The 22896-nt window shown below is 39.9% G+C and overlaps 1 protein-coding gene across 2 annotated transcripts; it reads left to right on the top strand.

Annotated features, from left to right (window-relative positions):
* On the top strand, positions 1–22460 carry LOC114480344 (protein O-GlcNAcase). Of its 2 annotated transcripts, XM_028474423.1 has the most exons (18): positions 1–141; positions 3586–3637; positions 6248–6345; positions 8170–8300; positions 8372–8543; positions 8630–8728; positions 11173–11442; positions 11878–11964; positions 12070–12515; positions 12593–12767; positions 14273–14329; positions 14711–14796; positions 14905–15009; positions 16049–16140; positions 16245–16434; positions 19341–19500; positions 19595–19732; positions 19771–22460. In XM_028474423.1, exons 1-17 carry the CDS (start codon positions 102–104, stop codon positions 19729–19731), a joined length of 2397 nt encoding a protein of 798 aa, XP_028330224.1. In that variant the 5' UTR covers positions 1–101; the 3' UTR covers position 19732; positions 19771–22460. The 2 variants fall into 2 exon arrangements, with proteins under 2 accessions (XP_028330224.1, XP_028330223.1); XM_028474422.1 differs by having other exon boundaries at positions 19595–22460.
* The last annotated feature ends 436 nt before the right edge of the window (positions 22461–22896 follow it).

The raw sequence follows: 22896 nt of genomic DNA, 5'->3' as shown, positions 1-22896 counted from the left end.
GGAGGAGGAGGAGGAAGAGCATCTCCGGGATCTGAGGCTGCAGACGGGGGGAGAACAGCTCGTGGTGGCTCGTGCTGGTGTGGGCCGGTGCTCCGGACAGGATGGATGAGAAGAGAGTCTTCCTCTGTGGGGTGGTGGAAGGTGAGGGTCTGCAGACCTGCTCACACATCATCATCATCATCATCATCATCATCATCACATGTGTTTTCTTAACAGCTCCAGTGCAGAGCAGTGTCTGACCTACATTCCTCACCTACTGTATATGTGACATGGTTACAAACACTGCTGCGGGGGGGTTTAATGATGTTTCCAATGATGTGTGGAGGACACAGTCTGATGATGACTGTGGCTTAAAATTGATGGAAAAATGAATGCAAATGATTAGGATAACGTTAATAAATCAGGCCCCATTTTTTTGACTTTGGACATATGGTTAGGGTTAGGGTTCACATGTTGTGATGAAGTCCCTCAGCTTGAACTATGCAGTTGATAAAAGGTCAGCAGGTTTAGAGCAGGGATCCTACATGGTATGTTTGTATCAAAGTGTATTAATGTGAGTTCAGCATCAAATGACTATTTATTTACTGTCATTACTGACTGAATTTCTAAAAATTGCTGCTTAAAATGCTTTTCTCCTTAGACACATCTTACAAAGAGAATAATTGAATCCCTGTGTGTTTTCCTCTTGCCTCGAGACAGTTAGAATCCAATGTAAGCCGTGTGAGATGGTAATCACATCAATGTGTTTGAACTCGTGTTGTAGATCTTCCAGGTTAGAGTACATATGAAATAAAGTCGATTCATAGAAGAAACAAGATTATTTCATTCCATTGCATCATGGTAATACCTTTGCGGTTAGGCAACAGGAACAAATGAAATACATAAATAAGATGGATAAAAAAAAAAAAAAACAATGGATCGCAGACAGTGGTTTGACTTGATATCAGGTTTGACTCATTATCTCTAAGATCCAAACACGTGTGTTTTTGTTTCACAGATGTACAGTGGTATCTCTCTTTTTCTCACACACCATCATAACCAATAAGAGTGTCTTGATGGACTTTTTTCAGGACCCTTAGTCAACTGTGATTGGCTGCAGTGCTTTGGAAAAGAAAACAATAACAAGCATTGCCACCTTCATGTATCTATTGGTTGATTGGCTTTCTAATCCTGGCTATGCTAACGCTGTGTGTTGAAGAGTCTTTAAGAAAGACACTGAACCAACGGTTGATCCCAATGGATGATGATGGTTGGTTGCTCTTCTGCCATTGGTTGATGTGTCAACTATGAGCAAATTACAATAACTCAAAGTTGGGATGCACTGAAATTGTAGTACATTTTTGTTGTTGTTTTTCAAGGGGCGTTGTATACTCAAATTGGCAGTCAGGCTTCTGAAAGATCTTACCAGCGCAGCCGTGGCTACAGATGTAGCTTACCTCCAAAAACATGGCTGCCTTATAAATCATGGGCTGTATTCGAAATGGTATACTAACATACTAAGTCTGACGTAAAAATTAGTATGTAGTGAGTTCACATTAGATAGGATGCAAAGATTGAGTACACGAGAAATACATGGGTGTATACTATTATGGGACATTTTTGAAGTATGCACGGTGGTTACACTCGTCATACTCAACCGCCCCATGATGCATTGCGAGCAGAACGTAAAATCGTCCTGGGACCGGGTGTCATGTACTGAGAGCGCATCGTACTGAGATTGTATATGCGCATATATGGGCATGTGCACACATGCGCATTACTGGAAAATAAATTTTTGCTAATAAAATAATAATTAATTTTTGTTTATTTTTGTTTTCAAAGTGAACGGACACGCGTTTTATTTGTTTATTGGATTATGTTGGGGTTAGGGTTATAATCTCAGTACGGAAGTACACTCAGACCGTGACACTGGCTTCAAGCTAAAAGTCACACATTCCTTTTTCAAATTAAAAGCATCTCTTCTTGTCAATCTCCTAAATGTCGGCATGAAATATGTCTCCGTGAGTTTTATGAATCAAATGACCACATGTTGATATTCTACTTGGTCACTTTCTCATTTAAAATGCTTTCAGAACTTTCAAAAGTGGCAAATCAACGGTGAAATTTAGACTCAGTGTGCTTCAGGTTTTTGTCATTGTAGGATTGGAAATGCATTTTGGGAAACTTGGAAGTATATTTCAGTGGGAACGGTCATCAGTAGTAATAGACAGTATATATTAGTTGAGTTTGTAGTGTATAGTATGTTAGTGTGGCATTTCAGACACAGGTTTTTAGAAAATAGATGTTTTTTATGTGACTAAACAAACATTTTGTTATTACTGAGTCTGACAGAAAAGCCAACAAAAATTCACACAACGTTTTGCAAAACAAAGCATTTAGGAATAGCTAGAATGGTTACATCTTAGCTGAATTACTCATTATTATTTTTCTTGCTAGCTCAAATCTCTAGGTATTCAGGCTGGCGTTATCCAGGCAGCATATGCAGTAATTGGGTTTGGGGAGGGGGACTAAAAAACATCCCTAAAGGCACACGGTGAAGCACAGCAGTCTGATTTATTTCTCCTTCTGACCTACTTTATGGACACACACACATTCGCACATTTTGCACATTTATTTAAAAACACAATGGAGGGAGAAGGACACTGGAGATGCTTCCATTTCTAAGAATAGAATATATTATTCTAGAGAGTAGAGAAGAGCTGGAAGTGAATGAGGCTAACGCCAAATCCTGTCAAGTGACCAATACTGGTGATCGCTGTGGTGCTTGTAAATTAATTAACTGTAACACTCATTTTAATTCTGGTGCATACAGAAGCGGATTAGGGCCAATTTTGATGGAGAAAATCAATTTTCGACAAATCAAGAATAAAGTCGAAATGTCAAGATTAAAGTCAAAATTTAAAAAGTAAACTCAAAACACAATATTGTGATAATAATCAAAAAATTGCTAACAAAGTCAAATTTACAGAAGCTGACTAGGGCCAATTCACCACATACAACAACCTCCATCAAAACTGTCCCTAATCTGTTTCAATATCCACAGATGGGACTGAATGCTCCACCTCTTCCAAACTTGACTGGTTTTTGCAGATGGAGTTTTTGGCAATATCTCTTTAAAGTTCTTAAAGAGATTACAACGCCATGTTTATGAGCTAAAAAATAAAGAATCTCTTTGTTATTAAACCCGACTTCGAAGTATAGTATAACGCATTCGTCGATACACGACATTTTGCAGACAGCCGCGATCTGCTGTTTGTTGTCATACGGTGAATTGGCGCTCGTCAGCATCCGTAGATTTGACTTTATTAGCAGACCTTCGACTTTTATCACAGTATTGTAATTTGAGTTTATTTTCAAAACGACAACTTTAATCTCGTCTTTTCAACTTTGATCTCAACATTATATTTTAACTTTATTCTTGAAATTTCAACTGTATTCTTGACATTTTGACTGTATTCTTGATTTACCCAAAATTATTTTCTTTATCAAAATTGGCCCTAATCCACTTCCGTAGTTTCAGACTGTATGCCCTTAGTATATTTATTGTTAGTGTCTGGAAAACATTTGTTTATTTCTTCTCTCCAGGCTTCTATGGAAGGCCTTGGTCGATGGATCAAAGAAAGGTTCTCTTCAATTGGTGAGTATCCCTGCACAACAACTCCTACAGTGTTGTTTATAGTGTGTATCTATCTACCACGGTCTGTAAACACATCTTCAGTCCTGTACTGTAAAGCAGGTCAAAGAACTGTTTCTCGTCTATTATTATTATTTTTTACATGAGCACTGTGTGTTGGTGCCCTTCTGCTTGAAAGCTGAACTCGCCTTTATTTCAGTGCCGAGCTGATGAGAGAAATCACTGATGCAGAATGACTCTAAAGTAGTTTCAGTCTTGAGGCTCAGCCGTGGATGAGTGAATGACAGGACAAAGGAAAGGGAGGGAGATGCTGTATTTGTGCTGTTGAAAACACAGACACTAATGCATGTGCAGGAAGAGCTTTAGCATATGGACGTCTAACTGTAAGGTGATGTTTTGTATTCTTGCTGAAGAGAAAAAAGAGCTCACGCTGTCTAGGAGGTTTCTTTTGTTATAGTAAAGTGGTGATGTCTATAAACCATGTATTCTAGATCACTCCTGAGCAGCTGTTTGGCTGAATCATGATTGTGCCACATCATCCAACATCCAACTCACACTTGGGGTTGCAGCCAGGAAGGTTCCTAATGCCAACCCCAACAAAGGCACTGGGCTATTTTTGGTAAAACAAGTATAAATGTAAACTATTGCATAATAGAAAAAAATATTTGCAGCTATGTAAGATATCTAAGGAAATATCAAAACATTTTAAGAGATTTGCTTGTCGATATTTATTGGCTTTTTTTTATTGTAAATCTGTGCTTATGACAAGTGCCAAAAAAAAAAGACAAGTGACCAGATTCATCAAGTTTTGCTGAGGCGGAAGCAATTTAATTTGTAACAGAGTGGCCCAAAACAATCCCAGGCTCTAACGTTTTATTTATTTATTTATAACATTTATACAAATATAGTGCCATTGATACATGGACTTATTTTCAAGATATGTTTTGGTCAATAAAATAATAATTTAAAATTAAAATATATAACAGTTACAGACAGACAGCTGTCACGGGATTGAATCTTTCTATTTTCGTGCTTGCCAACACAATATCCAATTTTTTTTCGTGCTACTTGACACAACTTTCAAGTTCCTGTATTTCGATTGGAAGATATTTTTATGTAGTTACAACTTATTGTAACATTTCATTCATGGTTCGAGTTTAAGTTATGGTTAAGGTGATAAATCGCTTTGAAATACATTGGTTTGCAATTCTTTTCAAGCCACACAACTTACATTCGTGCCCCTGCTGCAACAAAAAATATTAGGAAATAGTTTTGCCATGCACAAAAAATTATATCATGCCATTTTTGTTACCAATGAACAAGTTTAGTGTCTTTAGAAGCACATTGTCCTTTAAAATTGACATTTGTCTCCCAAATCCTCATTTTAAATCATGGCAAAGGATCAGGATGACAAGAAAACAAGTAAAGCAAGTTGAGGCAGAATATTGGGTTTTTTCTTTCTTTCTTGAACTTTTATCTTTAAAAATAAAACGGACAACTACATTTTTTTCACAAATGCGTGGTTTCATTAGATGAGAAAAGCTGCTGTCTCTTAAAACACAAATCAATTCCCAGTGATTAATTTTGGCAGGAGAAACAATGGAGGACTCAAGGAATAACTTTCCATAATAAACAAAACACACAACGAGCACTAACCACAGATAGGAGACAGCAGTGATTTTACATATAAGTCCTCCCTGAGGGGAGATGTGACACAGTATTGTAGCCAATAGTGACAGCTGTGTGAACCCCTGGGACAGGAAGTCTCCCAGCTCTCTGTTTTCCACTGCTAATGAACAAAAGCAAAGGAATAATTATGCACCAAGATCTTCAGGTGATTAATTTAGCAAACAGCTGTTCTATTTTACTTATAATGCAATGAGTTGACTCTTTTCAGCAGCAGCAGCTAAGCAAGTGCTCCAGCATTATTTTTAGATACTTTTTTTTCTCCACCCCAGTGTGGGGTGCAGCAAAAGAAATCAGGCGCTCTTGCATAAAAAAAGTGCAGCTGAGAGATGTGTGTCCCGCGTGAGTGTGTGCAAGTACGTGTGTTATTGTAGAGAGGTGGGTTCCAAATTTGTGGAGGTGACTTCGATACCATCTGTCCAGGAAATGATGCTCAGGGAATGTTGGTAACCAGCCTACCCACGATGCACCAGGAAGAGGAGAGCTGGTCCACGTCCAGAGAGAGGAGAGCCATGTCCGTGTTTGTGCACGATTGCGAGGTTGATGTGGATATTGTTTCACTCCAAGTACTACTATGGACTATTTATAATTCAGGAGGTCAGTTCCTGTAACTGAAGCAGCCACTGAGCTTTCCAATCTATACAGATAATCTATTTTATTATGGCTACTTTTCAGCTCTCATCTAATTCTTTATATCAAATTGCTACTTGTTAAAATGAACATAACTATATTAAAAAGTAAAATATATATATAGGTTTTAAATATGTTGCTACATTTTTTGGATCTTCATTCAGAAATGCTGCTTGTTGTACCTTTTGAGCTTTGCCACTTTAAGGTTAAAGCACGTGTAAAGAATTATTACTGAAACAAACGTAGCTTTTCTTCTACTGTTGTCTAAATTCAACATGTTCCTTCTTTGTGTCTCAGGATGCAGTGCTGGGGCTTGAACACCTACTTGTACGGCCCTAAAGACGACCTGAAACACAGACTGTTGTGGAGAGAAGTCTATTCACCTGAGGAGGAAGGTGGGCGGACGTTTTTAGTCACTCCCTGTTTGATTTTATATTGAGCTTTGCAACTAAACTATGGTAATCAACTGTCAGTGCTAATTCTTTAAAGGAGTGTTTCCTAAAGTATAGCTGTGTTTGAAATGGCACACTAAATTACTACACACTACAAACTCAATGAGTATATACTGGCTACTATATACTATTTGTATGATTAGAATGATGTCAAGTTTCCCAAGATGCATTTCGAACGACAAAAACCTGAAGCACACTGAGGCTTTGTCCACATGTAGCTGGGTATTTTTATAAACGTATCCACCTTCTTCCATTTAAAAAAAAAACCACACATCATAGTTAAAAAAAAATATCCACAAAAACTGTATAAATGTGCTATCCACAAGTGAATGGACGGCACTCTCTGGTGTTGGCAGCTTTATGTATTGGGGTACCAAGTGCACCGTTATAGCTTTGCACACCTGCCTAGCAATGTTTGAGACCCGGTCCATGTAGGAGGCCTGTCTGGTGTGAGTCCGGCCTGTCCATACAGCAGGACACCGGGGAGGGTGGATGTCGCAGACGGGCACGCAGCATTGTGGGCCCCAGAGACGTACCAAGCAGCACAGTCGCACCCCGCACTCCCCAGACACAGCGGAGTGCCAGCCACACCCCCCAGCGGTCCAGGGGGCGACCCCTGCCGCATGCCGGCCCCAAGTTGCCCGCCCCACCACAACAAGGAGTGACCACGCAGCAGAGAAACCAGTGCCCACACTAGGACCAGCACAGGCCCTCACGGCCCCACGATACAACACCGTCCACCCCCCGAAGAGAGAGCCAACGACCCAAGCAGGGCCACCTCGACTGCCACAGACTGACAAGCAGGCGTACCCAAGCACCCCCAACCGGACACTGCTACCCCACACCAATGCCGCCAGCCTGTGACGTTTGATAACCGGAGTTTAAAGTTATCAGTGTCCACACTTAAATACAAAACCGGAGTTTTCCCAAATCTTTACTTTGGTTGGGGTTTTCCAAAAGCCCCGTTTTTAATGGACTTACCCTGCATTTTTGTGTGGATGACAGGCCAAACTGTAGAAAAATATATTTGTTTTAGCAGATATGAGTGGACGGGGTCTGAGGCTAAATATCTCCTTTGATTTGCAACCTTTGAAAGTTCTGAAAGAATTTTAAGCGAGAAAGTGACCAGGTAGAATATCAACATGTGGTAATTTGATCCCTAAAACCTGCAGAAACACATTTCATTCCGAGATTACGGAGATTTTGGGAGACTCTCCATTGTGCTACGAAAAAAACTTCCGGTTAACTTCAATACAAGAGCCCTATTTACAAAAGCCTTTAAAAAATAATGGAAGACAAGAAGAGATGCTTTTGTGTTGAAAATAGAATGTTTGACTTTTCGCTTGAAGCCCGTCATAGGACGACTTAAGTTCCACTCTCAATGCATCATGGGGTGGTTGAGTATGACTAGTGTCCCAAATGTCCAAACATAGTATACATCCGCGTATTTCTTGCATACTAAATCTTTTCATACTATAATGTGAAGACACAACATACTAATTTTGACATCAAACTTAGTATAAGTAGTACGTTAATATGCCATTTCAAACACGGCCTATGAGTCGGGACCCAAATTTGGTTGCAGATGAGTTTTCTTTGTGTTGCCAAATAAAATAAATACAACTGAGTAAATTTATTTTCCTGAGTTAAGTTCAGATGACAAATATTTGAATATCAGTTATTTGTCTGTTTGTTGGGATTTCAGGAGTCACCAGATTTCTTGATAAAACAGAGTAACAAACATGTTCTTCCTTCATTTCCCTTCAGGTCAGTTGCGCACTCTCATAGTTGAGGCGGAGTCTCGGGGCCTGAGGTTCGTGTACGCACTCTCTCCTGGTCAGGACATTGTCTTCTCCTCTTCCTGCGATTTGACGCTACTTAAACGTAAACTGACACAGGTAAGTAAGTCCAGAAACGTCTTGATCTTTTGTTTTCTTTGTATTCATTACCTGATGTTCCTCTCTCCCAGGTATCAGACCTGGGCTGCCAGGCTTTTGCTATACTCTTTGATGACATCGATCACTCCATGTGCCAAGCCGACAGTGAGGCTTTTGCTTCATTCGCTCACGCTCAGGTCACTGTAACCAATGAGATCTATCGGTTTTTAGGTGAACCGCCTGTCTTCCTGTTTTGCCCCACAGGTAAGAGTGGAAGAAAAATCCAGAACCAAGTCATTCCTTCTCTTGATGATTTGAAACTATTCCTGGCTTCTCCCTTTTTCCTGTAGAGTACTGTAGTTCTCTGTGTTCTCCCAGTGTGTCCAAGTCTTCTTATCTGCAAACCATAGGAGAGGATCTGCTGCCTGACATTACAGTCATCTGGACAGGTAGAAACTAAACCATTAAGAGTAACTAAATCCCAAACCCACTTTCTTCTACTGTATACATATGTATTTGTGTATTTACGTAGTGGTGTTGATTGATCCTAGTCCAACTTTTAACGTTTTAATTTTGTGTATTTAGTCAGAGTTACTGGCCACGAAGGGTTGAATGCCAGCTATTATGGGCGACCGTGGCTCAGTTGGTAGAGGGTTGTCTTCTGGTCGAGAGGTTGGGGGTTCGATCCCAGTACCTGACTATGTGTCGAAGTGTCCTTGGGCAAGACACTGAACCCTAAGTTGCTCCCAGTGATCGACTAGCGCCTTGCATGGCAGTCCTGTCCCACTGGTGTGTGAATGTGAAAGGGATTGGGTGAATGAGCTGATAAAGTGCTTTGGAACTGCTTCAGTGTGGCTATAAGGCGCTATATAAATCAAGTCCATTTACCATATTACAAGTGAATTTTGCTATTGGCTGAAACAGATTCATTGGATTGCCCTGCGATATCAACTTTCACTTTTGGCCCGGTGATGTTTTTGACTCTGTGCTTCTATAAAGAGCACACAAAATTGCGTGTACTTATTGCTGCTGTGTGTCTTTGCGTGTGTGTGTGTGTGTGTGTGTGTGTGTGTGTGTGTGTGTGTGTGTGTGTGTGTGTGTGTGTGTGTGTGTGTGTGTGTGTGTGTGTGTGTGTGTGTGTGTGAGGCTGCGGTGTTCTGAAGCTCATGGCGAGAGTATAGCTGAGACTGGGGCTGTGTGTGTTGTGTGTTTATGTTTGTGAGCTTTGTATTATACATAGTAGTTGAGACTACTGCCAGCACCGACCGGTTCTCTGAGTGGGCGTGTCTTACTGCATCAGGAGTAACGCCCATAATCAAGGCATTTTTGCCCCCAAGTGGCAGGTCAGCATAAAGCAGAGGCTTAGTTACTCTTTAAGCAGTTGCTGCACATGTGAAAACGTTCATTTTTCAAGTAACTCACACAAACACAGCTCAGAGCTCTACACACAAAACACTTAACTTCACACAACCTCCTCCACAAGGCAGTAAACAAGGTCCTCCTCATCCACCCACCCACACACGGACGTTCAGCACAAACAACAAAAACTGTTGAAATCTCTGCTTCAGCCAGCCAATCATCTAATTCAGGAGTGTCAAACTCATTTTGGTTCGGGGGCCAAATACAGAGCAGCTTGATCTCAAATGGGCCACAGATTTTATAATATTGTGCCCTAGTTTTCTCTTCTACGTATACATGAAATACTAAATATGTTAAACCGACCATATCCAAGCAATAAGTGATAGATATCAGCCCCAACAGGATCTTCGCTTTAAATTTCCTAGAGTTTGTGACTAGTTTCTATTTAATTAAAGGTAATATTAAGTAATATTTGAGGAAAATTAAAGGATTTTGTAAGAATTTTTAGTTTTTTCAAAATTTGAACAATAAAAATTACTATAATCATGCTATATAAGCACCAGAAAAACTGTAAGCCTCTGCAAATATTATTAAGTTTCATTTATGCAATGATTCATTTTTTCGCTGTCATTTTTCTTCCTCCCATGGGCCGAATTGTATGCTCCAAAGGGCCGGATTTGGCCCCTGGACCATGAGTTTGACACATATGATCTAATTGATCATCTTTACCTGGCTGTTAATGAACAAATGTTATTTCACAAGAAAATATACAAAAGGCAGCACATCGACTATATATGACACTGAAGGAAAATCATTTCCGAGAGTCTTTTCCTTAGATTTTGGGATGGAAATTGCTTTTGAGTTTGGAATACAGCCATAAACATATTTGTTGAGGTTGGAGCAAATTAAATGCATACTAGAATGTTTGTATTTCCTGAAGAAAATGCAAGTGAGGATTCATAGCTGAAAACACACCACTACTTGGCTGCTAGAAAAAAAAGGAGAACCTGACATCATCCACCAATCAAGAGCCAGTATCCTCACACCCTAGACCACCACTCCAAAATCCCCTACACCCGTCCACCCCCAATGCTCCTGGCTCCTAGCTTTGGCCTAGAACTAGCTTAGCACTAGCCTAGCTTTACCTTAGCACTAGCCTAGCATTAGCATTAATCTACTGTTAGCTTTGCATTGCATAACTCATAAACTAATAATAATAAAATAATCCCCCTAAATCCTACTTGAAGACTGTTGAAGAAATACCTAACACCAAACATCCTCAGCACATGGTATCAAGTTTTTTCTAGTCTTTTGCCATTTCTGGATTTGTGTCTTAGTGTTACATTATTTGCTATGGAAACACTATGAAGGCTTGTCAATGCAGTAAAAGCTTCAACCATGCATTCTCCAACACTTCCTCATGCTCCTCATCACAGTCCCAGGGCTCATTTTGATTAGTCACTATACTTTAAAAAGTAGAGCTGTAAGAAAAAAAGCAGATCTCTTTACTTGGATGCACTTCACGTGTCCACAGGCAGTAAGGTCATCTCCAGGAGGCTGTCTGTGGAGTCCGTGGCAGAGGTGGAGTCCGTCCTCCAGCGTCCTCCACTCATCTGGGATAACTTGCACGCCAATGACTATGACTCCAGGCGTCTCTTCTTGGGGCCCTTCAAGGATCGAGAGCCCCAGCTGAGGCATCACCTCAGGGGGCTGCTGCTCAACCCTAACTGCGAATTTGAAGCCAATTACATCCCGCTACACACGCTAGGCAGCTGGCACAGAGCTGGAAACGAAGAGGGGAAAGGTGAGGAGCACTCAGAGAGAAGATGGGTTGAGAAAGCAGCAATGCAATACGTTCATTGGTATTACAGAAGAGCATCTTAGCATGTGATGATGTAAAGACATAGTATGGTAATTTTGCAGCCTGGTGAAGAAATAAGAAGAGATTTAGGCTTGTCTGAGGGGGGAAAATGAGGAAGAAATGAAGAGTGAACAAGCTTCATGTCAGCAGATAAGAGACAAGATAAAGAACAAGCAGACACTTGTAATGATGATGGAGATATTCAAGAGATTGTGAAAGTTGCTGTGGTATCCAATTAGACTCCCTCACTAGAAACCAGTGAGCATCCCAGTGTGATTATGGTGAATAATTTGAGTCTGAGGTTTTTTTGCGAGGTGCTCTATGAATATAAATGAGTGGGATTTCCCCTCAGAGACTAAAGCTAACTGTGTGCTTTAGATAAGGAGTGCGAGTACTGCCCTGATCGAGCTCTGTCTGCTGCTCTATGTGACTGGATGGAGGAGCTCAACCAACCTTTACATGCTGGTAAAACCTAAAGAAAGTTCATTTAAAATCCAAGCGGTTGTGTTGTGTAATTTCTTATATTTGTACCTCAACTTATAACTCAGAGTTTTTTTATTGATATTGCAGGCAGGAAATCTTCAAGATCAGAGAAGCGGCCCTCTATCCCATCCTCTCGCTGTAAAACTCCTGACATGTCCGATTATCCCTCTACCTTCAGAGGTAGCTCCAATGTGGCTAAACTCCCAGTCTTCCCTCTGAACTCAAGCTCCCCTCCATCATCACCCTCTAAAGGAGAGCAGGAAAGACAAGAAGAACAACAAATATGGGAAAACAGAAGGTCAGACGAACCCAATCAGCCTCCCGTATCCAAGTATGGCGTGAAGAGCCAGGGTCGGGGATTCTGTAGCGGTAAAGGCCTGTTAAGTGAGTCCCAGGTGCGGCTCCTGGTCGGCCTTCATTATCTGCCTCATGAGCATGGCGCCTCAGCCCAGAAACTACTACAGGATCTCACCTGGCTCAAGGCAAACTGCCACGTAGTCGGTGTGAACAGCAAGAAGGTTCCTTCTCAGAAGGTAAGACTGCAGGAATATAAATGAATCGGGTCGTGCATGGACTAAAATCAAATGTCTGTTTATGTTTATGTTGTCAGACTGACGAGTGGCGTGGGAGAGCCTCTAAGTTCCTGTCTCTCTGTGAGGACATAGCACAACTTCACTGCAGTGTGGTGGGTGGAGCCAACAGAGCCGTGCTCTATGACCTGTATCCCTATGTGTGGGACCTGAGGAACATGGCTCTGCTGGCAAAAGCCTTCATATGCTGGCTTGGTAAGGATAAAGACACCCCCCACCTGCACCTGAAATCACAAAAATAAACCAAGTACCACTTGGAAGTACAGTCTCCAACAATAACAGAGAAAAAGAGATTAGCGATAGGATGGGCAATGCAAGTGCTGCCTTTAGCAAATTGCAAGATAGGCTATAGAAAAACAAACATGTTTCCACCATAGTAAAATGCAAGGTTTATAGAGCTGTTGTACCCTACTACTGTATATGGTGTACAATCCTGGAGTATCTGCCGCTGTCAGACCAAGAAGCTCCATGCCTACATAATGAGACAATTGAGGCCTATTATTAACATATCCTGGAAGGACAAAGTTACAAACATAGTAATCCTGCATTGTGCCAGTCTACCATCTATGGAAGACATCTTAGTTGAGAAGGGCCTCAGATGGCTAGGTACACAGAATGGAAAATGAAAGACTTCCAAGACAACTGTTGTATTCACAGCTCTGTCAAGGTTAATGTAACCAAGGGAGACCCAATCTTATGTACAGGGATGCAACAAAAAAGTAACATGAATTGACAAGGAATAGACTTAAAGTGTTGGCAACAAACAGTGATGGATAGAGCAGCATGGACAAACATCATTAAACCAAAGCCTATATCATAGCACAGTCCTTGTTGATATCAATCAACTGCAAAAGAGAGACTGCCAGGTGCAGGGGTCACCAACCTTTCTGAAACTTCAAGCTACTTCAAACGTACCGATTCATCCAAAGGGCTCCTGGTGTGATATACAGCTCTTAAATACTAAATTTTCACGGTTTCATTTCATTTTCATTACATTTCATAGGAAATCTTTATGTTCCTATTTTATTAGCCACTAACTAACATCTTTTTAACTAATTGTAAAACACGTAATATTTGTACAATTTAACCTTTTTGTAATATTTTACAAAAATCCATTTTGCAATTTGTTTTTTTTTAAACACAAACAAAATCCTATCTGCAGCACTTAAACAAATTGTCCCAATGTTTCAGTGAAAATAAGCATTTAAACTTGTGCAGCAATGTGTAACTCTACTAAGACCCTGTCTACGTAAATCAGATTTTGGACAAAGCTCATTGGTTACCAGTGCTCCTGTTAGAACAGGCCTGAGGGCACCATGTTGGTGACCACTGGCCTAGTGTAATTAAATATTATAAATAATATAAACGGGCGACCGTGGCTCAGGTGGTAGAGGGTCGTCTTCTGATCGAGAGGTTGGGGGTTCGATCCCAGTACCTGACTATGTGTCGAAGTGTCCTTGGGCAAGACACTGAACCCTAAGTTGCCCCCAGTGGTCGACTAGCGCCTTGCATGGCAGTCCTGTCCCACTGGTGTGTGAATGTGAAAGGGATTGGGTGAATGAGCTGATATGTAAAGCGCTTTGAGACTGCTTCAGTGTGGTGATAAAGCGCTATATAAAATCAAGTCCATTTACCATTTACCAAATATAGTACAACGGTATGAGCTCATAAAAGTTTCATTAACTTGTGAATATTCTCAGATGGTCGTGTGCTGAGTGACAGCTCCACTCTCGGCTCCTGGAGGAACTGTTTTCACTGTGAGTATGCAATGGCCACGTTGGAATCTGTTGTTTAACTGCAAAAATGATATAGAGCAAGAAATGTGGCCAACACCGGTGTCATTTATCTGATTAGTTACTACGTACATGCTAGCAAACGTGCCCAATGCCTGTCTGGGGCACTCAGAATTAGTTGTGGTTTCCAATGTTGCTTGATGCATTTGCATTTTAACATTGGCACAGATTATTAATAGTTTCATAATTCATAACCGGAGTTCACCTGCTTATCGTTCTGCCGATACATTCTAGAGAAATGTATCCATATATTAAGCTTTTTGATTAATCATGAAGATTTGTTGTTTCTAACTCACATTTGACTGTCAGTACCATCATGGTCTGTTTGTTATCCTTGTGATGCAGGGTGTGGAAAGACCAGCGGAGCCGACGTGCTGGGGGTGGAGTCAGAGCCATGGGTGTTCAAAGGGGGTGTGTCTGGGGAAGTGCAGGTAGTTAATGGCTTTTTAGATGTTGTTCAGTCCTTTCAAATGTCCCTTATGTTTAATGCATTCTTAAATGTACATTAAGAGGTACAACATTGGTGTTTGTGTGTGTAGATGCTTCTACCAATAGGCAGCAGTAGTGAACTTTTCACACATCCTCCTCCTCTCTTTCCTACCTCTCGTCTCTACAACATCAGACCCTATCACAGCAAAGACAAGGTAGGAAGGTCAAGGAGAAACGTTTACAAATCTACTGATGCACATTTTAACCCAATGTTGCCATGTCAGAATGAGGGTTGCAAAGGAGCAGAAGATTTCTGATACATTTCCATGGGAACCTAAGTTAAGAATATTCAAAAACCTTAAATTTAATTGGAATCATTATTGGAATTTAGCAATAAATGGGAGTCATTTTAAATAGAAAGCCTCTATTTGTACGGTTGCCTTATGGACAGCGCCCGGTGCTATTGGTACGGTTACCGATGCACAATTACATAGCATCTTAGGGTTAGGGTTAGGGTTAGGATATAACCCAATATTGCAGCAATTTTTAGGTTTAGGTTCAGTCTTAGTCACACGACCTAAACTGCCCAATGACTGACCTATCATGATTCCTAAACTGGCCAAATAGGGGCACTGCGTACGGATAGAATGTTGGTATATTGATACGGCAACCGTAGGGACAGCCACCGTCTTTTATATAACTGAATCACATCAAACAAAAATAGGTATTTGAAAGGTATTTACTGCTGCTTGATTTATATTTATGTTTGATTTGTAATTGTTACACTAGAACTATGTAGTGCATGTGTTGTTCTTGTGCGTGCAGCAGCTTCCGTGTGGGCTGCTGTAAGTGACACTGTGTTGTTGCTGCTGCGTCTGAGGTGTGTGCACATTGAGAGAGAGAGAGAAGCGCTGCAGTAATATGTTCTTAACAGAGCATGTTATATCACTGTGATATTGCTGTATGGCTAACGTTAGCGTGTTAGCTCCTCTGAGGGAGAGACTTTGGAAAGTTTGGAGGCAGGGCAAGAGAGCAGCGGGTAAGGAGGGGGAGAGAGGGATCTGAGAGTTGGAAAATGTATTTTAGCATCTTCTAAAATATCAGCATCAACAATTTAAAAGCAATAATTCTTATGAAAAGTTTATATTTTTGAATATTCCCAAAATTCCCGAGCTTAAGTTCCTGTGGAAATTTACTGGAATTTTTCCATCCCTTTCTCACCCTGGTCAGAGCATATTTTAAATGTGTGTGTAGATGGAGCTTTATAGGATGGTTCGCCAACTCCACCTAAGGACACAGGGTGGCCAGGAGTCCAGTGCTGCTCACCCAGAGGTCATAGGAGACAGGTGTGTGCATGTGTTCCAAATTTAGCATTATATAATATTTAGCAAAGAACCATCAGTACATAGATTGCACGTATGATCAAACTGTGGTTTGTTTTTTTCTGTAGATGCCTCGGACCATGCTTGGCGTTGTGCCCTGAGTACAGTTTCATCCTGGAGGATGAGCTTGGTGTGTGTGGGTGTGTGCTGGGCATCTTGGACGTGCGCTCCTTTGCCAAGCGATGCCAGGCCAGCTGGATACCAGCCATGAGGGACAAATACCCACCAAAAATTAACAAAGCATATGCCAACACACAGGTAGGTGTGCACGTTTCAGGACTTTTTAGGGGTGCTGTATTGTTTTTGTGTCTAAATATAAAGGGGGGTTGTCACCCTGCGTAATAATGAGGAAGCCTGAGAAAAATATTCAATAAGGATCCACTACACCCAATTTAAATAACTCATCTGAACACATAAATACACACAAGCCAAGGCGGAGTTAAACAATTAGTCTTAATTCAGTACCACTTCTGTTGTGCTTGTTGATGTCAAAAATCACAAACACTTTAGTGACTCAACCCATGATAAACAACACAAACAGCCCAACTCTGAAAGCTGGGAGATGATTCATCAATTCATCAGCCCTACATGTCAACATGACTGTTTCTAGTTCATTCACACTGTTGTCACTGGTGTGACAAAGGAGATGGTTTTCCTGCTAGAGCCTTTGTTTGTGCACTCAGTGTTAGAATGCGCATTCATTCGGTTACGCCAGGGGTCTGCAACCTTTACTCTCAAAGGAGCCATTTAACCTCATCTCACCCCGAATAAAGTCCTCCTGGAGCCAGAAAAATACCTCCTCAATGTATACAATACAGTGTATTAAATTCTATACAGTTAAAATGATATAGAATAAGGTTTGATTTAATTTGATTTGATTTATATTGATCAAGTAAATGGCAACTTAAAAACAGTTGAAAATAAATTGACAAAAAAAGTAACAACAAAACCGTGTCTTGCATCTTCAAATTCTTACGCATTTCAGTTTACATGAACACAATTTGTATAAATAATATTTTTTATGTTAATATATTTAATGTATTAAAGGGATAGTTCGCCTATTTAAGACATGACGTTGTATGCAATCCTCACCAGCACTATAGTGCATACACATTGTCTCACTCAGTGGTCACCTCCCTGGTCCGAGTTCTGGCCGCTTGAAGTTGTTCAAGAAAGTAGTCCCGGTTAGTTTCCGGGGCCACAAAACTGTGCGTTTTTAAAAAAAAAAAAAATATGCGTTTGAAAGCTTGATTCATTTACATCACGAAACCGCCCACAAAAAAAATTCATACCTCCAGTTTTAATCGGGACTATTTTCTCTTCCGTTTCCATCAATCCGCGCTGCCGTCAACGTCAGCGCGCATGTTCCGATAATAGGGTTTACACACTCTAATAGCAACGACGGAAGACCGAAGCAAGAGAAAGTAAAACGTATGTACATTAACAATGGTACGAACTTGTAAATTCCAGTTTCTGATATAACTATGAGACAGCTTTGGCTGGTTGCCATCGGCGGAGTCAGACATGTTGTCCGCGAGTCGCGCTATCAACAGCTGATGGGATTAGGCGCACCGATGACGTTGACGGCAGCGCGGATTGATGGAAACGGAAGAGAAAATAGTGCCGATTAAAACTGGAGGTATGAATTTTTTTTGTGGGCGGTTTTGTGATGTAAATGAATCAAGCTTTCAAACGCATATATTTTTTTCTATTAAAAACGCACAGTTTTGTGGCCCCGGAAACTAACCGGGACTACTTTCTTGAACAACTTCAAGCAGCCAGAACTCGGACCAGGGAGGTGACCACTGAGTGAGACAATGTGTATGCACTATAGTGCTGGTGAGGATTGCATACAACGTCATGTCGTAAATAGGCGAACTATCCCTTTAATGCATGATCATGTGGTCAACACATGCTAATTGCTAATTTCTTGCCACACATAAAGCATGCATATATAACCGGCACATTGGTAGTTAAATGAATCTGTTCCCACACAATTAAAATCTCTGTTTACTTCCAGAAAAGTGTTTTGTTGGTTTAGTTATCTTAGCAGGGATGGAAAACTTAAGGTTAACCACAGGTGCAGGAAAGTTGATGGTCGCAGGAGATGAAGTAGGAAGGTGCATAACGTGATTTATTTTTAAGTTAACAAATTGTTATATCATGATTTTATTTTATTTATAAGAAAATAACTCTTTATTTCAGTATTTTTTTTAAAGCTATATGGAGCCATGGCAAAGGACTCAAAGAGCCACATGAGGCTCCAGAGCCGCAGGTTGCAGACCCCTGGGTTACGCCTTGTTTACAGCATTTATCCTGATTTTACTGTAGATCAGTCATGAGCAAATGGCGGCCTAAATTTGTGCAGCCCCCCAAATATAGTAAATGCTTAAAATAACAAAATTAATATATATACAAAATGCCATTAGAATACACAGAATTTTTCCAAAATCACACAAGACGACTACAAAAATACACAAAAGCAACTGTGAAATTAAATAACAAAAATAGCAGGAAAATATATAAAATGACAACAGAAATGCACAGAATGACTCCAAAAACAAGATGATTTCAAAAACAGCAGAAACACACACAAAACAACAAATACACACAAAATAAGACAAAAACATTAAATACATATTTTATATATATATATATATATATATATATATACTGTAAATACATAAAATTACTCTAAATACTAAATAAAAAAATGTACATAAAAATAAGCAGAAAGCCTTTGTTCTTTCCTGTATTAATGCTCAGATTGGTCATTATTCTAAATGCTGACCTGAATGTTGATAATGTGGTTCTATGATCAGATACAAACACATTTTTGCGGCTCTGCTGTGATAAAGGTTTCCCATCTCTGCTGTAGATCGTCTTAGTGGAAACGTAGTACCTGAACCTGCAGAAATAACTGCCATTTCAGCATATATATTGAGATTACTTTGATAAGTTAAAATAATACAAATATTTGTCAGACAAAACATTTCTATTTGATTATAATGACTTAAATCATCTCTTTACTAGATTGCATTTGCCACTTGTGCTGATGTCAAATTAGCATTGCACCTAAGTATATTTTCTAGTTTGAAATCTTGTGCGTTCCTGGGAAACTAGCAAACTAGTAATCAACTGTAATCCTCAAACACTATCTGTAGGACCTTATCCAGCTGATGGAAGAGGACCAGGGCGAGTACCCCGACTCTCTGCTTTACCACTTCCCATCCCAGCTGAGACTGGACGCCCTGCCTGAGCTGGTGGACATCAGCGTGAGCCGCATTCTGCTCACCTCCCTCCTCACTGCACTCAAGGCTAACGGTGAGCTTGGAGACAGTCTGTTTCTACGAAAACGTTTTTTAAATTATTTGGTCATATAATGACCACCTATGTATGTGGGTGCGTGTGTTTGCAGGTTCTCAGGGCGTGTTCTGTGAGGTACAGCCCACAGATCGTCAGCGGCTGGAGTTCCTGACTAAACTGGGCTTCCTCGAGATCCTCCGAGGAGAAGCACGGAGTAGAGAAGGGGTCGTGTTAGGAAGGCTGCTTTGAAACGCGCGCGCGCGCGCGCGCGCGCGCGCGCACGCACGCACGCACACACACACACACACACACACACACACACACACACACACACACACACACACACACACACACACACACACACACACACACACACACACACACACAGTACTATTTGACAGTACTAAGGATGAGCCCAGAAAGATTCACAGAAAATAATACAAACGATGAGTTTAAACCTTTAGCAAAGTTGCAATAATCTTTGTTTGAGTCTTCTTCTCGCTATTACAAAGTAATAGTTATAGTATTACCAAATTGACACAATTATATTGGATGGATACAGCAGAATAAGCTGAGAGGGAGCAGAGTGCTTGATCACTGGAGCTACAACAGCCTCCTCTGTGACATCCTGCTTTGTGTTTGACAGAATAAAATAGGTGCAAAACGTTAACATAACATGACCATTTAAGTCGTGTTTAGGGGACTTAAAGCAACGGTCTATTCCCATCAAACAACATCATATACATGGATTAAGTACCAGAGTAAACAAAGAACATTCTGGCCCTGAGACAGGTGTAGTTGATAACCTTGATGAAGTTGTTGAATGGTCTATAATATTAGTTTTCTTAATAGCTGTGATGCAAATCTGGGGAAGAAGAAATATCACTATTTGTAAAATTATTCACAAAAAATACTTCACTGTTTGCATTTAATAATACAGAAGATTCCAGTAGAATAACATCAAAACTGTATATTTTTGAGGAGCATTTTAAGAACACAACGCAGGCTACAATCAAAGTGTAAAACATATAATCAGCTTTTTTTTACTCGTAGGCAAGAATAATCTGCTTATTTTGAGAAGAAAAAAAGCTACACAATTATGCTAACTATTGTTTGAGCTGTAAATTAATGATATTCAGTTGCAAAAACAAAGCACGAGCTTGTTTTCTTTTCTTTTCCAAGGACAGTGATTGTGACTCAAAGAAACCGCGTCACTGACCCACAAGTTGGGAAACTGATCTGTAAAACCATCGGATGACCTTGGGAAAGGATATGAAACAATGTAGAGGATGTTTGTTGATCCTTAAAGCTGCTGTGGACGATCCCTAACATTTTTAGAACAAAGATAATGTCAGCGTTTAGGCCTCATTTTCCACTTGCATAATGATTGACAAATGGTCATGTGACCTGAACTTTGAAAAAGTTTAATGCAATGCATTGTGGGATTGCGAATCCCACTGCAATGTTCTAAGTGTTTTTAATTCATTCTTACCATGACTTAGGTGTCTTTGTCAGACATGGAAGGCAAGTGATTCAATAAACGCCATTTTTATTGTGGTTTGTTGATGGTGTTCCCTGTGATATGACATCATTCTGTTAGACAACACATTACATCAGTTTTTGGGTGTTTCCATGGCGTCACAATATCGACATTTGCCATTGTTTTGGCACAATTTTCAATCTGTGAAAACCACAAAAATGTTACTTTGACAATGTTTTTGTTGGCATACTGGCATAAGTAGTGCTTTTGTGTAAACTTTTGGATGAAATACAGGTTGTCTAAAAAACTGTTAGGAATCGTGCTCAGCAGCTTTACAGTTAAAAACCAAAATACTAGTTATTAGTCTTAATTATTGGACTTTTTGTGAGTCTATCATTAAATTGTACTATTCTTCTTTCTATCACAGATTGATGTCCATAACCTCTATTTACCTTCTTCAGTTAATCCTGTGCTCTGCTCCCTCTGCTCTGTCCAATAACAATAATAACAAAAGTGACGGCTTGTTTTAATAAAAAAAAAAAAAAAAAAACAACTGTTCTTAATTTTTTGCTCCAGTTGGATAAAATAGTCACAGATGTGGCTTTACTGTTTACACTTGCTTAGTTTAGATGAATGTTTACATGCATGAAGAAACCAAACATGTTCACGGAGTAGGATTACATTCATGCACACATTATGATTTGAATAGCATGTGCTAACATGGTCTAACATGGGATTTTAGCTCTTTGAGCTTTAAACACAACAAGAACACAACTGCATGTATGCCAAATTTCATCACAATACACACACAAAAAAAGAAAAAGCACAACAGCTTTCACTATCAAACCTTTAAATAAAAAAAGTACGTAGAAAAATGAATGTTAATTTTTTGCAACTTAAAACAAAACACTTTTCCTTTTTTAAAACTGTTTATTTATTATTTTTTTCCCCTTTTTTTATGGTTGAACTCAATCACAGACTTAAAGGCAATGTGGAATGTTCCATAATCCTCATCACACTGTCAGTGAAGTACTTCATGTTAATAGAAATGTACTGTAGGTTCAGATTTGAACAATATGTGGACGATTGGGGGGAAGCAACACAATAAAAGACGCATGTTATAAAAACATGTCATTGTACACTGCAGGAGGTAGACACATGACCTGTATGGAAACGCACTGATGTGTAAAGGTGTGTGTGTGTATGTTCTGAGGTTGAAACACTAAGTGGAATCCAATGGGACAAATCATAATTCACAAACACACAACTTGTTTCACTGTCTGCCTGCGTTGAGTTGGATATACGGTCTGTGTTTACAATGAGTTCCAGTGTCGTCGTCTATGCAGGGTAACTAAAGGGTTCAAAATGCTGAATACTTCTGTGTTTGTAATCACAATAAAAAACAACAACAATGCTGTCATTTTAAAACCAATAATATAAACTTGAATCAACTGATTAGTTGATTTAATGCATAATAAAGTGTTTTTTTCTCTTTCAATTGTCTGTCTTTGACAGGAATGTATTATACTGAGTGACAATAGAAATATATTTTAAAATGTATTGAATATTGGATCAGAAACATACTATTTTGACAAGGGACAGGAAAGCCTTGTTTAATATTCAAAGTGTAGCCATCTTCCTTTTAACACCCTATACCAGGTGTAACAGTGTTTCTCCCTGTTGCACAGCCTCATTCTCATTTTCCCCCACATTTGTTTAAGAGTAACTAAATTCCAAAACCACTTTTTTCTGAAAACAAATGAATTTGGGTATGAAGTAGTGTTGGTGATTGATTCCTGTCTAACTCTTGACATTTTCTCTAAAGTATTTAAAGTTTGCATATTTTGTTGAAAAATGTAAGAGTGACTGCCCTCTGTGGGTTAAAACCCAGCTATCGTGATTGAATTTTGCTTTTGACTGAGAATGGTGGTTTG

Source organism: Gouania willdenowi, chromosome 18, assembly GCF_900634775.1.
Source record: "Gouania willdenowi chromosome 18, fGouWil2.1, whole genome shotgun sequence".
Classification (NCBI taxonomy): domain Eukaryota; kingdom Metazoa; phylum Chordata; class Actinopteri; order Blenniiformes; family Gobiesocidae; genus Gouania; species Gouania willdenowi.
This window is presented reverse-complemented; position numbering and strand designations above follow the sequence as displayed.

Bases quoted from the DNA above. Each gene is read 5' to 3' on its own strand.
- LOC114480344 (XM_028474423.1), top strand. From the start codon at position 102: ATGGATGAGAAGAGAGTCTTCCTCTGTGGGGTGGTGGAAG. The intron at 142-3,585 runs GTGAGGGTCTGC...TCTTCTCTCCAG, and splicing joins CCTCTGTGGGGTGGTGGAAG to GCTTCTATGGAAGGCCTTGG. The intron at 8,729-11,172 runs GTAGAAACTAAA...ACGTGTCCACAG, and splicing joins CATTACAGTCATCTGGACAG to GCAGTAAGGTCATCTCCAGG.